General features: G+C 53.2%; 1 protein-coding gene across 1 annotated transcript; it reads right to left on the minus strand.

Moving 5' to 3' along the window:
• Window positions 1-3393: 3393 nt before the first annotated feature.
• ALOX5AP (arachidonate 5-lipoxygenase activating protein) lies at window positions 3394-11865 on the minus strand. Its single transcript, XM_080558718.1, has 5 exons — window positions 11707-11865; window positions 6479-6578; window positions 5288-5358; window positions 4575-4656; window positions 3394-3823 (listed from the first exon to the last, which is right to left on the minus strand). The coding sequence occupies exons 1-5, from the start codon at window positions 11774-11776 to the stop codon at window positions 3661-3663; spliced, it is 486 nt and encodes a 161-aa protein (XP_080414844.1). The 5' UTR covers window positions 11777-11865; the 3' UTR covers window positions 3394-3660.
• Between the last annotated feature and the right edge of the window lie 5741 nt (window positions 11866-17606).

The following is a 17606-nucleotide window of genomic DNA, read 5'->3' on the forward strand; positions in this document are numbered from 1 at the left end:
TGTGGGATGTCCCCAGCGGGTGGCATCTAAGCAGCTCCATAAAAAGCCAGCAAGGAGCCCCAGAAGCTCATCTGCCTGATTAAATCATCTCACAGCGAGAAGATCCTTGCAGGTGGGACTGAAAAGTCATTTATTTCTTCTCTGAAGAGCAAAAGGAGCTCAGTGTGGAGGCTGCTTGTCCTTTGGTGTCCTGCACCTCGCTGATGGGCCTAGGAACAGGAGCTGTCACCCAAAGGGATGGTGAAGCCCATGCACATCCCCTGGGTGCCCCAAAGGAAGGTCCTTCCCCCTCCTGGGTGCCAGCATGTCCTCTAAGGGCTCTGCCAGGTTCTACAGGATCTGCAGCTTCTCCATGTGAATGCTCATCCCGTTCGCTCCAGCTGGAGCATGAGATCAATTTAGAACAACCCAGGGAATGGTTTTACCACTAGTCTCATTCTGTGCTACCCTTTCATTTATCAAGGATGGACTATTGCCAAACATTCCCTGCATGGCCTAATCCTGCTCCCACTGTGCTCTACAAAATGCACACCACTGATGTGGGCAGGGCAAAGCCAGGCCAGTGCTAAATGCTTGGCAGCATCCCACCTCGACAAGGCATTGGGTTGCTTTTTGAAAGGTGTCTGTGGATGCTAAACCAGCTTCTCTGCTAGAAAAATGCAATCTCAGGGCTAAAGATGCTGCCCAGGGTCAGTCTTTGCTCCATGCCAGCAGAATTTCTCTCCCAAACCTCACCTGGTTCAGACACAACACAGACTGAAAGGGTGCTTGCTGGGAAGCTGGCAGATGCTCCAGGAAACTCTTGTGGGTGGCACGCACAGATTTCAAATCCTACCTGCTTTTTTTGGGCTCAGTGCTGAGCAGGACTGCTTGCTTTGCGATGGGCGGGCTGAGGTCCTGCTTCAAGACTGGGGTTCCGATGTGGCAGAATAATGAAACAGCATTCAGTAGTAGAAATGCATCTGTTCACAGATGTAAGGTGCTGTTACATCACTGTCAGGCTGGAAATCTCAGAGGAATAGCTCCGAAGCACCTGCGTGCCGATAGGAGCGAGTTTCCACTAGAGGGTTGTAGTGCTGTACGGAAAGGGATGCGCTGCTGTGGCAGGAATACTGCGTGCGCTCCGGCGCTTTGTCAGCAGATGGAAAGCATCTTGCCATAGCCCAGCTTCCCGCAGCCTCCGCAGTCCATGATGTACACAGCCCGCAAGCTGTGAGAGGAGGGCTGCTGCCCGAGCGACCCGCTTCCCTGCCTTTCCCGAAAACCTAGCATTCCCGTGACTCAGCAGCTCCTATATATGTCCGTACGGATATAGTAAGTAAACACACCGTGCCTGTGCATATAGACACATCACATACAGCCAGCACAGGGCTCTGTCACCAGCCATGCCCCCATGTCCCACACAGAAGGTCCTTGTAGGTCCACGTCTCTATGACCCCTGTATGCACCCGCATGTCTTTTGTGGTCATATATTTATTTTTGTGCGTGGATGTATGCTTGCAGCTTTCTGGTGTGCTGGTGTGCAAAGTGCTGGCGGCTGCACCACCGAGAACGGGGTGGTTTTGCCTGCAGAAAGCAAAAACTGGAGTTGTGCAGCACGGCAGGGAAAGCCCAAATAAACTGGAGCGGCCTTTCCTCATAGAAAGAGCAAAAAGGCAAATGCAACCACAAGCCTTGCCTGCAGCATAGAAAACAGAGTGTGACATTCATGGAGAATTTGCATAGCGCTCCGTTCGTGCACCACCTGTTTGTGTGTCTGGGACTCTCATCGTTTCCATTTATAGAGAGATGGAAAATAGATTTTGCCTACATTTTCATTTCTTTTGTTATCAGAAAGGCTTTGAGGAAGTAAGTAGGTGACATTCTTGCAAAATAAGTGATTACGGCAGAAGATGGGCCTGACTTAGTTCCCTCTGAAAATGACTTAGACCCGAAATGATTTCACCTACATACAGGTGTGTAGAAGATAGCCATTGAGTTGACAGAGAACCCCAAGAGTACTGGGATTGCTTTTCTGACCCCAAAGAGACATTTGGTTCATCCTTTGCCCTTTATAGCTGACAGAATCAGGAGGCTGGAAGGGCTTCTCTTCTCATGCTAGCGGGAGTTGTCAGAAGGAGCTCAAGTGGGCTGCAGAGGACAAAAAGGACACCAGGGGAGCCTCACCCGGCTGCTGGGACCCACAGGGCAGACACATAGGGTTGGGAGAGCCACCTCCAACAAGCGATGGCCTCCATAACCAGGACTCAGACCTCAGGGAGAGCAGGCAGGCCGGAGAGCAAGGCCCGTGGTGCCGGTGGAGCCCCCGAGAGCATCTCCTCCTCTGAACCGAGTGACGGTACCGGCAGCGTGAGCGTTGCTGCAGCACTGGCTCCAGGCAACGAGGAGCTGCCCCTTCTCTCCGGGGGTGCTGCCGTCCCTTGGTGCCTGGTACCCTCTGCTCGGGCTGGCCCCATGGAGGGGTGGTGGGCCACCACCGAGGATGGGTGGCTGCTGAGGAGGTACGGAGAGGGAAGCGTGGCACAAAGCCGCAGCACACAGGCAGGCTGCTCTCTTTGGCACGCAGCTCTGCAAACCCTCTTCTCACGTAGCCACGACTCCGTCCCTCCCAAAGGAGTCATAAAATGCAGCTTTACCCGTCCTGCGTGTGGTAATCAGACGGGCTTAAGAGCTTAAGCGCTGTTATGGCAGCAGTGCCTACAAAGGTTGCGCCGGGCTCTTTGCCCGCCTCGGTCTGCTTCTCTCATCAGGCTGCTGCTTGGCATGGGCGTGCAGGGGCACATCGTTAGTGACGGAGGCGGCAAATTGAGCTTGCTAATAGGGAGGGAGGTGAGAAAGACACGTCCCTCAGGGCTGCTCACGGCCACCAGCAGCTCCTGCAAGAGCCCGGGGCTGCGCCGCTTGCCCGCGTCCTGCCGGGCCTCTGGGTACCGGGATGGTCCACAAAGCGAAGAGACGGCAGTGAATGGGTTTCATCCTTTTAGGCTGCTTTATTAAGCAAAGCAAAACAAACCCAACCCCCTCAATATACCTGGTGCTCATTGACCCAAGACCCCTGTCCACAGCTCTGGGGGAAGGCCCGGGCCGAGGCGTGGATGAGGTCAGTGCTGGGAGCATTGCACACATGTATATTGACCAAGGAAGACCAGACAGGGGCCAGCTTGCTGTCCTCCTGTACTCAGTCACCAACAAATGCGAAGGAAAGGGTGCCCTGTGCATTTTTGTGTGGGCAGCTGGGTGCAGGACGATGGCGAAAACCTGCATGCATGTGGGAGATGGTCGTGGCTGCACAATCCTTCAGAGGTGAGGCTGAGAGGCTCCTACTTTTCATGACAGGAGCTAAGGACAACACAGTTACGATGGAAGCATAAAATACCCCTTACAGTCATGCAATCAGCTTTCAAGCTTCAGTTTATGGAAAAAAAAAAACCTCTGAAGAATTAACTGGAAGTTGTTACCGTTCCTTGGGCATGCTGAGCGCTCACAATAAATCTTTTTCCTGAAGGAAAAAGCAAGGTTAAATCAAACTACAAAGCCCACTGAGCATTAGATTTACAGCAATCTGAAAGGGTTATAGGTTCATTTCTTAAACATCTGAATTATAGCTGCTTCTGGGTATCGATACGTGAAGCAGGCTGACCCCCTCAGTTCTGCAGGGAGCTAGGGAATGAGCAGCAGTGGTGAGATGGCGCTGGTTATCGTCTTGATGTGCATTTCGAAGTCACTTCCAAAGAAGTAGATGAGATAGTAGTTGAGTATCCCAGCCATGGACATGAGGAACAGGAACAAAATGATGCGCTTCCCAAACAGGTAGCCAGGAGTGCTGGGGAGACAGGAAGGGAGGGAAGCAACTCATTATCATGGGTCACCTACCTCAAGGAGGCCTCGGCCTCCAGCCTCTGTGGCTGAGACCAGCTGGTGCACCCAGGGGTTGTGACAGAGCTGGGCAGTTCCTGCTCTGGCTTGTGCTTTTGCCACATCCACCTGCAAGCTCTTAGATGTCAGTGGAAACACCTAAGAGGCCATTCAGAAGGATCTGGTCCATCTTCACAGCCATCAATGGCTGTGGGACAGTTTTATTCCTCATGTGCATAATTAGCTTTATTAAGATGAGAAGACATTGTGCAAATGCTGGCACAAACACGCATGCATTTGCACAGGTAGTGAGGGGCTGGAGCATCCCATCCATGTCCCTAAATCCCTGAAGGGAGAGTGCAGAGGGGACAGAGACAGGATGTACTCAGTGGTTCCCAGTGCCAGGACAGGAGGCCGTGGGCACAGCCGGGCACCCAGGAGGCTCCCTCTGAGCACCAGGCAGCACTTCTGTGCTGGGCGGGTGACGGAGCCCTGGCACAGGCTGCCCAGAGAGGCTGTGGGGTCTCCTCTTTGGGGATCTCCAGAAGCCGCCTGGACGTGGTCCTGGGCAGCCTGCTCTGGGTGTCCCTGCTTGGGCAGGGGTGGGAACAGGGGCCTCCGGGGGGCCCTGCCAGCCTCAGCCAGCCTGTGGTTCTGTGATTCTGAGTAGGAGCTGCTGAAGCACCCTGGGTTTTGTGAAGGGCTCTGCACAGTCTTACCTCTGCGTTCTCTCCCCCAGGTAGCCCACGAAGTACTTCTGCCTCACGAACAAGTACATCAGGCCAGCAAAAGCAGCAGGAGCTGCATAAATCACAGAAGAACACATTACAAACACCAGCTTGGGTCCCTCTGCATGTACTGTCCACACTATCCCTTTCCTGAGGACTTTCTGGGTGTAATTCTGCCCTCAGCCACGCAAAAGATGCACCTGGTCCCATCAGAAACCCAGAAAGGAACGTAACGGCTTTCCCCACACCTCTTCCCCTGGCCATGAAGCTCCTCTCTTCCAGAAAGAACAGCCACTGACCCTAGGAAATTAACTAAGCATGTTCCTGGCCCTAACTTTAGGAAAACTCCCATTGCATTGGAGGGGATATCATCTAGGAGAGCAGGTAAAAGCTCAGTGCGTGGCATTGGCCCCAGGTAGGTGGCAATGCCACCTTCACACACCCACATTCCCTGGCCCCAGGCACCTTCTCCCCAGCAGGGCCTAAAGTCACAGCCCCCTCCAGGGCAGCTCTGGCAATTTAATCAAATGAGCCCATTTCCAGCTCTGAGGGTGAATAGCATGGCATGCCCAGCAGGCAGCACCAAACCCTCCACCCTGAGCAGAGGGTAATGACCCCATGGGAATAGTCCAAAGCACCAAAGTGCTCTCCATCCCTTGCTGAAAGTCACTCCAGGTTGAAGGGGGAATAAAAATAAGTGTTACCTTGGCTGCAGAGAAGCCCGGCGCACCAAAGCACAGCAAGGAACGTAGGGTACGCGTGCCCACAGTTTTGGCTAGGAAGGAATTTGTGAGCAAGAAAAATCAGAACAGAAGGAAAATGGAAAGAAAATAATTTTGTTTCACCCACGAGTGACGGTGGGGTGGGTTTGGGCTGTGCGAGCTCCACGATGGCCACATGCAGGCATGGGGATGCTGCAGGCAGCTGGGGGCAGAGCAGGCGTGTGAGCAGAAGCTGGGAAGCAGCTCCTCGCGTGCCCGTGCCCCAGCACCATCGCCACCTCGCCCATGGATTTGCTTACCTGCCACCTCCTCGTGCAGAGAATGGACACCTTTGTTCTGCCTGCTCAGGGAAACAAACCGCCCCGCGAACATGCCTGGCAGCTGGGAAATGTGTTTGCCTCCTCTAGCATGTGTAACAGACAATGTGTGCTTTGTCAGCTCGGGAAATCCTTGTGCTTAAGTCGTATTACTCAAGTTAAGGGCATTGAGAGCCGAGTGAAAACAAGAGGAAAACTGCGCAGCAGAAAGGAGCGTCTGACAAAGTTAATGTGTCTCCTTGCATGTGCACAGGAGTTACTTCCAACTCCCTCCGTCAGCTGGGAACGCTCTTCCAGAGGGAGGCATTCTCCTCTTGCAGAGGTCACACACCTGTGAAGGGCAGCATTTTGATGTCCCGTGCCTTTTCAAGCGCAATGCCACCACTTCACGGGTAATAAAAAATACTTTATGTTCTTTTCTCCTCTGGTTTGGAATTAATTTTCCCCCCCTGCTCCCTCTGAAGGGGTGTCAAAGACAAGATGCGCTGGGAAGTGGAGAGCGGAGAGGAGCGGGGCTTTGTTAGGAGCTCTGCCACCCCCCCTGCTCCTCGAGTCAGCATCTCTTCCCTTTTGAGCTTTTTGGGACACCGGCTGTGCTTGTGGCACACGTCCAGCTTTAGGTGTTTCCTGGGGGAACTTGTTCCCAAATGACAGGGCATCCTACACGCCAGGGCTGCAAGTCCTGGGTTCACCAGCAAACACAACTGAAAGCCGCGGGTCTGAACGCTGCCGCAGTGCACCCAGCGATGGGATTGCAGAGCAAAGCCTGAAGCTGAGGGCATTGGGAACCCACCTGTGGACCCCAAAAGGGTTTGGATTAAGCCCTAAGGAAGAGGGAGATGAGCTTGTTACTCACTTGGCAGTGTAGACGCGGTCAAAGGCAGAGGACCCCGGCCGCTGGATCCCTTTGCCGTTGCAGTGTTTACTCTCATGCTCCACTTTGCTGGCAAAAAAGGCTGTTAAGAAAAAAGAAAAAAAAAAAACCACCACAAAGCACACAAGCTGTTTGATCTGAGATGTAATTTGGAGATAGTTCTGAAGCTGGTCCCTGTGGGCTCAGTTCTGCTGTCGTGAGCATCCCCATGTGTGCCTGGACATCAGGAGAGTGCACAGGTGTGTGGCGGTGCAGGATGTGGCCGGCACGCTCGCTTCACCATGGTGAAACCCCACCCTCTGTGCAAGTGTTTCATGTGGTGTCACCTCAGGCGTCCCCATGCTCTCACATGTGACCAGCAGCCCTGAGCCCTGTTTAATCCCCACACCTGCAGAGGTGCGACTCAGGCATTTGTGCCCCCAGGGGGAAAAAACTTCCTAGTCAGAGCCGCCAAACTCCATCCTCACTCTCTAACGGAGCAGGGAGAAAGGAGATTCCTTTCTCTTTTAGCGGCACCCATTTGCCAAAACAAGGCCATCCTACAGGACGCATTCATTTCCCTGAAAGGCTCATTGAAAACCTTGTCTGGATGACAGATCTCTGTGTATCCATGTCGTGTTTCCCACTTTTAAGCAACAGTGTGGTGTCAGGATGTTAGCCGCTGCAAAAATGCGGTACCTCAAGAGATAACGTATCGTGTGCTTGACAAACATGCTTTATCTAACGACACTAAAACAGAGACCATCCATCATGCGTCTAAATATACCAGGCAGCGCTGTGGCAGGCTACAAGCTACAAGCTGCAAGCGTTGTGTTATCACGCACCCAATCTCAGCGCACCCAAGGCACCCTGTGGTTTAGAATATTAGCCGAAGATGTATATAGAAGAGAACGCATCACAAAAAATGAATAAACAAATATCGTAACAATAGAAGGATGATTTGATAAGCTGTAGGACTTCTTCCCTGGAACCTAAAGAGCTACTTCTTTTTCCCCCTCACGGATGCTGGAGGCGTGTCTTTTGTACTGATATTGCCTTCAGTAAAAACTGAAGATTTTTGCTTTCCAGTATAGAGTAATTCCCTCTACGCACAGCCTTTCTTCAGAAAAACCCACAGGGCTTTAAGCCAGCATCCACTAAGAGCCACCAGCATGGTGTCTTGGAGGACCTGGCCCTGGAGAGCCCAGAGCTGACCCCATCAAGCAGCACAGCCACCAAGAGCTCCTGGTGTCCCCCTCCGCCCGCTGACCCAACCTTTGGGTTATTAACCTTCTTATGGGGTCTAAGAGGACATGGTCAAAGACAAACAGCATATTTTTTTTTTTGTCCAGTGCAGAGCTCCTGTGATGGGAAACCACTCCCAGCCTCCAGCATCAGGGCTGGACAGGCCTGGGGGTGCTGGGTCTCCTGGGCAAGGCCCTGGCTGTGGAAATGCAGGCATCTGTCCTGGAAGCTCTCAACACCTCTGAGGTGGTGTACAGGTCCTTGGTCAAAGGACCGGGCATTCAGGCAAAGGACAGAGGTGGGTTTATCGTAACACCCACATCGTGGGTGAGACACTGAGAAGTACTGGGGGGATGGGTGTTTTGCTTCTCTAATCAGTGGGTTACAGAGGGAAACAGAGGAAAGGCACCTACAGAGTGCCTGTAGGCCCATCCATCCCTCAGAGAGGTACCAGCATGAGAGGAACCACCCCACCAAAGTGCTGACCTTTCTCCACTGAACCCAGAAAGAGCTCAGACAACCAGCTCACATGAGGTGACCTCCTCTTGGCTCACAAAAACGCACCTCCAAACCACTACAGCTGCCTCATGGGCTCCCCAAGGTGAGGGCAGTGAATCTGGGGGGAACTTGGTGTCTGGAGATTTCACCTCTCTGTCCTTACACATCTCCTGAAGCTCTGCAGAGGAGCAGGGCAGCACTGGCAGGTCCTACTCAGAGGTAGCCCTTGCCACGGCTTTGGGCTGGCAGCACCAAAACGAAAACACCGAACAGCAGCATCATGCTCCTGTTAGGCTGGGGAAATGGGAGACTCTGCGGTGTGAAGCAGCTTGCAGCACCGTAGTTGTATTTCCTGCTCTTCTCTGACCGTCGAGGTGAGAAGGTGCTTTCTCACAACCCAAGACCAGTGAGGAGAGCAGGAAGGTGTGAGGAGAGAGGAGGCCGAAGGGTTTAATTTGGCTCGTCTGCATGATGCCCCGAGGCTCCAGGGCTGCATCGGCTGCTCTGAGCCTGAACCACCGCAGTCCAGCACTCGGGCACACACCGCGAGGGAGCTGGGGAGATGATCCAGCCGGCAATAACACACTTTTGATTTCAGGTTTGTTTTCAGTGCCTCATACCCATGAACCAGCTCCTGGTGTGGCCGTGTGAGGGGAGGAGGCCTGGTTGTTTCGCAAGTCCACACAAACAGAGCCAGTGCGATGCTACTCCAGCCGAGCAGAAACTGGCGAGCGTACAAGGCTGCCCCTTCCTTCCACTTCACATCGCTTCCTCTGCCCTGATCTGCTGGGCAATGAGCACTGCTTTGTCCTAAGAGCTGCTCGATTGCAACATCGCAGTGACGCAAGAACAAAACCAAAGCTACACGGGTGACTCAGAGACGTCCGGCCACTCGAGTCATTCTGCAGGATGCGGAGATTCCTGACATGAGCAAGGTGATGGCAAACGGGTGGGGAGCAGCACCACAGCCTGCATCTGGATTTGGAACAGCAGCATTCACCAGAACGGCTTTTCTTTCTGCTGTGCTGAACTGGAACCACAGCAAGAGTTTAGCACAACTGCAATCCCTTGACAAGCATTTCTACTGCCCTAATTACTGTATACATAATATACAGCATCCACATCAGTCAGGTCTTTCTAGTCAGAAAGCTTGGGAGGAGGAAATGAAGTGAATGCAAGCTCTGAAACAATAGCTCGGGGCTGCGTGCCACCCTTGAGTGGCACGTGGAGCCCTCTGCAATGCAGCCAGCCCACAGCAGTCAGGTCAGTAGTCTCACAGACGGATTTCCAGGAAACCAAAGTGCGTGTCAGTCTGCAAGGCAAGGGCCTGAGTTTCAGAGTGTATTTGGTTTATGTGGCAAGGGTTCGGTAGCGGGGGGAGTGAGGAAGAGCCCAGGAGCTGTGTCAGATCAGAGCCAGCTCCAGCTGGCTCCTAAAGGGATCCATGAATGACGCTGGCTGGGCCTCTGTGAGAGCAGGTTGAAGAAAGGGATAAAAACCGCTGTACAACAGCAGCTGGGAGAGTGAGGAATGAGAACCAGCCCTGCAGCCCCCAGGTCAGTGCAGCAGGAGGGCGGGAGGTGCTCCAGGCACGCAGCACAAGTTCCCCTGCGGCCCGTGGAGAGGCCCCTGGTGGAGCAGGCTGTCCCCCTGCAGCCCATGGGTCCCACACGGAGCAGATCTCCACGCTGCAGCCCGTGGAGGAGCCCCCGGTGGAGCAGGTGGATGTGGCCTGGAGGAGGCTGCGGCCCATGGAGAGCCCCCGCAGGAGCAGGCCCCGGGCCGGAGCTGCAGCCCGTGGAGAGGAGCCCACGCAGGAGCAGGGGGTCTGGGGGGAGCTGCCGCCCGTGGGGGACCCGTGCTGGAGCAGTTTGCTCCTGGGGGATGGACCCCGTGGTACGGAGCCGTGTGGGAGCAGTTCTGGAAGAGCTGCGGCCTGTGGGCAGCCCCCCAGGCTCAGTTCGGGAAGGACGGCATCCCGTGGGAGGGACCCCACGGGGAGCAGGGGCAGGGAGGGACCGTGAGGGAGCGGCGGAGACAAAGTGCTGTAGATTGACCACAACCCCCATTCCCCCATTCTCGTGCACTGCTCAGGGGGAAGAGGTAAGAGAGGGCATGTGGGGGGGTGAAGGTTTCTTTACTTTGCTTTTGGTTCTCACTGCTCTAGTCCATTATCAATAGCCAATAAATTACATTAGTCTCCCTTAGGTTGAGTCTGTTTTGCCCATGACGGGAACTGGTGAGCAATCTCCCAACCCTTACCCCACCCCATGAGCTGTTTCATTGCATTTTCTCCCCCTTTCCCTTTGAGGAGGGGAGTGAGAGCGGCTGGGTGGGTGTCTGGCAGCCAGATAAGGTTAAGCCACCACAGAGAGGGAGAGGGCAAACCAGCATTTAAGGTCAGGCATCTGGTCAGACGTACATCTGGAACATCTTTCTATTCATGGCATGTGCTCTGACGCCCTATTCTGCCACCCTTGACATTGCATACTGGGCATTTACCAGAAAAGAAGATTGGGTCGAATGACGCAGCATTTAGTGCCTATGTCAAAACTTTACCAATCCTCACTCTTTTTCCGCCCTGTGGCAGCCAGGCTCGTGCTGAGCTCCCACCACTTCCCCTCCCTGCAGCACAGCCCATTTCCTAGGTCCGATCATGAAGTTTGCCCTCAGTGATAATCTCCTATTCACACCAAGAAGCCTCAGCAGAAGATTTCAAGCATTTGCATCAGGTCCCCACCATGCTTCTGGTTCGCATTGAACTAGGACAATCTCAGTGTACCCAGGGCAAAACCCACTCCCTTATCTGGCTGCTCAGCACCATTTTCTGCTAAAATGATTAAGTATTTGTAAAGAATGATGATCAGGCTAAAAACACATTTGCACAGGAGAGAAGCTTGCAGTTTGATTTAAAAAGCCCTGAAGAATAGCACTGAGTGTAGGGGTCTGAATAAGATCTAAAAAAGGAAACTTCCCCATTCTAGGAAATGCACAGTGTTCTAGGGAGGGACTGCAGGCAGTTGAAATTAGCTGAGCTGCAGCACTAGGACAGCTGGGTGCCCCCAAAATCATCCAAGCAGGTTTCTCAGAGGGGTTGGTCCAGTTTTGCTGCCTTCACGCAGCTCTGTGCAAAGCTCTGAGCCCTGCAGCCCATCAGGCTCCAGCCAAAGAGCAGCGCTGGGGCTTTATCCAGAGAAAGAGGTCCCAGTCATCAAATATAAGTTCACATTGTCACCGGCAGCCCCAGCACGGCATCCCTTTCGTTAGCTGACATACATATGACCAACACACAGAGCAGGACTGACAAGCTGTTGAAATGATGATACACAAGACGATCCCTGAAAAGCGAAAAAGACCATCCCTAAAGCCAAAGCGATGCCTGCGCCCGCACGCACTTAGAGCTAGAGGTTATTTGCCCAGCGATCAGCTCAGCGTACATCACACTGGATTTTTCTCAGCCCTTCCACAAATGCTGATTTGTGTCTCACCGTTCTGGACGACGCTGATCAGGGTGACAATGGCGAGCAGGACCACGCTTCCCAGGGTCTCCTGGTCCATTTTGCGAGCAGGCTGTCAGGGTGGACGCTGCAGCCGTGGTGGCAGCTCAGCCCTGCGAGCACAGAAGGAGGAAGTGATGATCTCTCTTATCTTGAATCGTGAAACACTTCCTATGGCCTCACAGGAGAGCAGTAGCACCCCGCACTCGGATGCCTGCCAGCGCAGCACAGCCACAGCCCACAGGCTCCGTCATCACACCCTTTTTCATCCTCATCTCTCACTCTTTTACAGATGAAGCGCAGAGAAACAAGTCAGCGAGTGCCTGACCACTGCCCAGCTAGGAGGAGAAAGGACGTTGGCCAGTCTCGGTAACCCTGCTGCTCCCAGACACGGGACCCCCCTGGTCACAGCCCCACCAGTGATGAGACCCTCAGGTCACAGGCAGAAGCTCCCCGTGCATGCAGCATGTTGGAACAGGTAGGTTGAGCAAGGAGAACACAAATGCTGTGAGCATCATGAGTGGGCGCAAAATATATGTCATCACCAGGGATGGATCCTGCATCCTTCCCTCTGGAAGATGGTGACAGCTGCCAGCATTCAGCTTTACTGGCTCAGCCTTTGCAGGTGCACCCCAGTTTCACTAGGCTGAGCCCATTATGGCTGAATAAAGTTGTTGCAGCATGTTTTCTGCCCCAGCTCTGATCGCATGGAAGATGGGATTCCATGTGGCAGGGAAGCACAGGCTGTGGGAGTGGAAACTGCAGAAAGGCTTCTGTGAAGTTCACAGCATCTTCAGTGAGGTGATGCAGTGGCACAGGCTGCCCACAGAAGCTGTGGATGCCCCATCCCTGGAGGTGCTCAAGGCCAGGCTGGATGGGGCTTTGGGCAACCTGGTGTGGTGGGAGGTGTCCCTGCCCATGGCAGGGGGGTGGAACTGGGTGGGCTTTAAGGTCCCTTCCAACCCAAACCATCCTGTGATTCTGTCAGATGGCTGGAAAGCATCCTCATCCAAAGTGCACACCACTAGCTGGCCAGAACCATTCTGCTCCCTTTTGCCCATATTTGCATGGGGAAAAGCCTTGTTGAAAACATTAACTTATACTCCACCACGTGCTACCCCGGAGGCCTGAGAGCTGCCCTCAGAGAACTGCTCACATCTCCCTGCGACTCACCCAGCCGCAGGATTCCAGCGGGTGCACGTTGCAAAATCCGCCTTGTTCCGTGGGGACAAATTTACCTACAGCTGTGTTTTTACCCAGCCTCTCTATCATGCAAATTGTTATCACCTAAATTCATAGATAAGGAGAGCTATCGGGTAACTTGGGTACAAGCAAACATACAGAAACACGCCGCCAGCGAGGGGGTGGCTAACACCGCCTGTGAGCTGTGACCTGCTGTTAGCTTACCAGGAGGAGGCTGCACTTCTGGGAGACCTTCACCACCATCCGCACACTACCGTACAAGTGGCGAGGCCATAAACAGTAATTAGATATAGATTTGGGCTGTGTTTTTTTTTTTTTTTTCCCCCCAGATTTTCAATTCTTGGTAAATTTGCTGGAGGAAGAAAAAAGGAAGAACAAAAAGAGAAGCACAGTTGCGCTTTGAGAACGCTTTTATTTGGCCTGAAGTTCTTATTCTCCCCACAAAAACTGTCTTTTCTTACTTGAGCATCAAAATTTTGTCGTCTACCAAGCACGGGATCATAGCTGGTATTTAAGGATGGCTCTTCATGTTAAGTTTGGAGTTGCCCTAATGCAAAAAATAAATATATATAGTGGGAGCCAGTGGGTTTTCAAGCTATCCCACCCAAACTTATGCTACGTGTGCTAGCCAGGTGGTGAGGGCTGGGGTGCCACCGATGCCTTCGCTTACTCCTCATCCCCACCAGCTTGTCTCCCCCTTGATATCGCTGCTTTTCCTCCCTGCTTTGTGCTTCCCCTGGGTCCCATCCGGCTCCGTCTGTCCGCTGGTACCGCTCGGCGCCAGCGCCGGCGCCTGCTGCTTCCTCCTGCCGGGGCTCGCACCGAAGCCATCCATCAGGCAGCGCCTGCATCCCCTCCTAGTTCCATTTGGTGCTGAGAGCCCCCTGTGGCTCCGTGTCCCCAGTCCTCCTCCGTGCCACCGCTGTCACCAAAATGAAACGCCATCACATCGTGTCCAGAGCCTCTTAAGCTAATTTCTGCGTGTGCAGGAGGAAAAGGCTTTGGTAGTGCGAATGCATTACGTGTGACTGCCTTAAAATAAGAATTACAGGTCTGGTGTCTTTTTTTTTTTTTTTTTTTTTTAGGTGTAACATCAGGCTGGACATTGCCAAGAAATGTTAAGGAGAAGCAGAGGGTGTAAGGGATGCTGAAGAAAAGGACCTGTCCCATCACCATGGCAGAGCAACACTGCCGAGGTCAGAGGGAGAAGACACCCCAGGCAGGGTTATCTTTCATACCTGCTGGCATTGCAGTGGCTGCAGGATAGAAGGGGGCTCTGGTGATCTTTGTACAATTTAGAGAAATGGCCTTGGAGGGGGAAAAGGTGCCTGCATCTGCTGCAAGCCCCAGTCTGTGCTGTGCAGGCAGGGCAATGCTGTGTTTCCCCTGCTGCTGCTGGATCCCAGCCCTTCTGCTTGCCGTATCGCCGTTTGAAATCCTCGTCTTCCTGCCAGAGGAAGATAAACTTGACGCGGAGAGCTATGAAGCCCGTGAAAACGTGCAAAGCTAGCAAGTTTTTCCAGTTGCACTGTACGGCTTCCAGCACGCTAATCTCTTTCTCTGAAAATCTTGAGCAGCCAGCCAAAATAATCCTTTCATGGAAATACTCTCATACGGAACAGGAAAGGACTGTGAACACAGATCTATAAATCTCGTGGGGGGTTCGTCTTGTCTCTCCTCCCTTGGTCCCTGTTCAGCTCTTGGCTGCAAGGGCTCTGGTGAAAGCGTGTGTCCCGGTAGAATAAAACCTGGGGAGCTCCTGTATGCAGATGCCAGAGGACACAGGCTGTTTGGCGGCTCACTCGTGGCTTTTTTAGAGACCACACGAGGCCCCCTGGGCGGCAGTTTCCTGGGTCTGCCCCGCTGCTCCCCTTCCAGATGCTGTTTGTGCCCTGACACATTTCTGGAAGCACCTCAACTTCCCATTAGCTCTCGCGGATAATTATTGAATTATAATTATTAATTATAAGTATTAATTATAACTATTATATATTATTATATACTGTTATATATTATTATATAGTGTGTAATTAATTATTAATTATTATTATATTATATATTATTATAATTGTAAATAATTGAAGCCCTCTGTGGCTTCAGCAGGGTCCTTAAATACTGGGGGATGGAAAGGGAAGGGGAAGGGGAAGGGGAAGGGGAAGGGGAAGGGGAAGGGGAAGGGGAAGGGGAAGGGGAAGGGGAAGGGGAAGGGGAAGGGGAAGGGGAAGGGGAAGGGGAAGGGGAAGGGGAAGGGGAAGGGAAGGGAAGGGAAGGGAAGGGAAGGGAAGGGAAGGGAAGGGAAGGGAAGGGAAGGGAAGGGAAGGGAAGGGAAGGGAAGGGAAGGGAAGGGAAGGGAAGGGAAGGGAAGGGAAGGGAAGGGAAGGGAAGGGAAGGGAAGGGAAGGGAAGGGAAGGGAAGGGAAGGGAAGGGAAGGGAAGGGAAGGGAAGGGGGGATGAATATTCTTATATCCTTTAGATTAAGAACCGAACAGACAAAAAAACCACAGCAACCTCCCAGAACATCCCAGAACACGAGCAGCAGCAGCAGCAGCAGCAGCAGCAGCAGCAGCAGCAGCAGCAGCAGCAGCAGCAGCAGCAGCAGCAGCAGGACTCCCCACCACCTCCCGCTGTGCCGCTGGGTTCAGAAGCGCCGCGGCGGGGCTGGCACCCAGCGCGTCTCTGTGGCGCAATCGGTTAGCGCGTTCGGCTGTTAACCGAAAGGTTGGTGGTTCGAGCCCACCCAGGGACGGGGCGCTCCCTTTTGGGTCACGGCGATCTTTTACCTCCCTGCGGCCGCTCCCGGCGGCCCAGCCCCGCCTTTATGCTGGGTGGAGCCGCCGCAGGGCCCCGGGGCACCCCCTTAACCCGCAGGGGACTGCCCCAGGGCTGAAGGAGGACGGGGTCGCCATAACGCCTCTCAGGGCTGCCGCCAAGGCGGCCTCCAGGAGAACTATTTCCAACGGCGGTTTCCGTAGTGTAGTGGTTATCACGTTCGCCTAACACGCGAAAGGTCCCCGGTTCGAAACCGGGCGGAAACACCATTTTTTTCTCCCTCTCTCAGCGTTGTTTTTCCCGGATCCTTCCACAGAACTGCCGCCGAGCGAGGACAGGGCTGGGTGCTTCACTATTTCAGATATGGTTCCTCCGGAAAAATCGTATTTCACCTCCCTGCCTCGAGGGATAGCCTAAAGGAGGAGAAATGGGCCTGGCCTCATCAGAAAACGTGGAACGAGGAGGGGGAAAGGCATCGCTGCTTAGAAAATCCCAACGCCCAACTTTTCTCATATCCAAAATACGGATGTAGAAAAACAAAGCAGCCAACCCCAAAGGCAGAGATACAGCGTGAAACACTTCTTGAACGCTCAAACGCAAATTACCGCCAGAAAACTCCCTCCCTCCTGTAAGCCAAAGGGGCTGAGAGCCCAGCCTGTGGATGGAGGGCCACAGCGGCCACCAGGGCTGAAGGTTTCTGTCATGGTGCCAGGCCCCAGGACCCTGGGCTTGTGGCTCTAAAGAGGGACAAGGATGTCCCTCCTCACCAGGTACTTCTGTGGCAGGAGGCCTTGCCAACCCGTACAGCTCACAGGCTATTTTAATGTTAACCTCCTTGCCCCATTTCTAAACTGGGACAGGATTACAATCAGCCCAAATCCCATACTGGGCATTCCAGAAAGCCCTTAGATAGCCATTTACATAAAGAGGAATATAAACCCATGTCCAGGGAAAATTTCCTCCTAAGGCTTTCTTCAGCCTGTCTCCAGAAGACAGAAGCTGGAGGCCTCCAGACCTCCAGGCCCCACCAGGTTAGTCTTCCAGCTTAAACAAAGCCTTCATGGCCTCGGACTGCAACTTGCGTCCATCAGATCCGCCAAACGGAGGCACTGAGTTTTTCTCCCTGGCCTTCAGAACCGAAGGCCTGCTTCTTTGCACCCCTCCCCACCACCTTCAGGTGCCCCCGGGCCGCGTGTTGTGCTCCCTCCAACAACCGCGCCGCGCTTGTGCCCAGCGATGCCGAGCTCAGCACACCGCCAACTTCACCAGCCCTATAATCCTGTTAACCTCGCTCTGCCTTTCTCTGCTGTCTTACATCTATACTTAGACCGTAAGCTCTTCCGCTCCGAGACGGGATCCGGGTGGGCTTTAAAGCAGAGCAGACACTCAGGGAGCTGTGCATGGAGTAAGCTGCTCAGGAAGTAACACGCTTCGCTTTGGGCGTGGAGCTGCTCATGAATGGAGCAGCAGCTATTTATTAGTATTGCAAAAGGAACACACAGAAGACACGGTTGATCTCTGTTGAGACATCGTCAGGAAGGCAAAAACTATTTAAGTCAAAAAGCAATGCTGGAAGAATAAATGGCAATAGCCAGCCATGAAAAACATCATCACATTAGTGATCAGCATCACAACAGTGCTCTAGCAAGTATACTGCTTGGGTTGGTGGCGGCGAGGCTAAAAATCCAGCCAGGCAGCTCCTGGGCACTTAGGCTGTTTTGGTTTGGTTTTAAATACTATTGAAGGCCCTTTCTTCTTCCTATACTCTGAACTGAAAGTGTTTGAATATATCGTGACGCAGTAAGATCCGATTCAGTCTTACCTCTGCTGTAGAGCTGACTTTGAACTCAGAACCTTTAAATAGGTAAGTGCCGTGATTGTGCCTTTCCCAAATCAGAAGACACAAAATAACAAGTAGG

The sequence above is a fragment of the Anser brachyrhynchus genome (genome assembly GCF_964034855.1).
Source record: "Anser brachyrhynchus genome assembly, chromosome: 1".
NCBI classification, from domain to species: Eukaryota; Metazoa; Chordata; class Aves; order Anseriformes; family Anatidae; genus Anser; species Anser brachyrhynchus.

Coding starts and splice junctions, on each gene's coding strand:
- ALOX5AP (XM_080558718.1), bottom strand. CDS start 11,776: ATGGACCAGGAGACCCTGGGAAGCGTGGTCCTGCTCGCCATTGTCACC. Junction 6,579..11,706: donor GATCAGCGTCGTCCAGAACG/GTGAGACACAAA, acceptor TTTTCTTAACAG/CCTTTTTTGCCAGCAAAGTG. Junction 4,657..5,287: donor CGGGCTTCTCTGCAGCCAAG/GTAACACTTATT, acceptor TGATTTATGCAG/CTCCTGCTGCTTTTGCTGGC.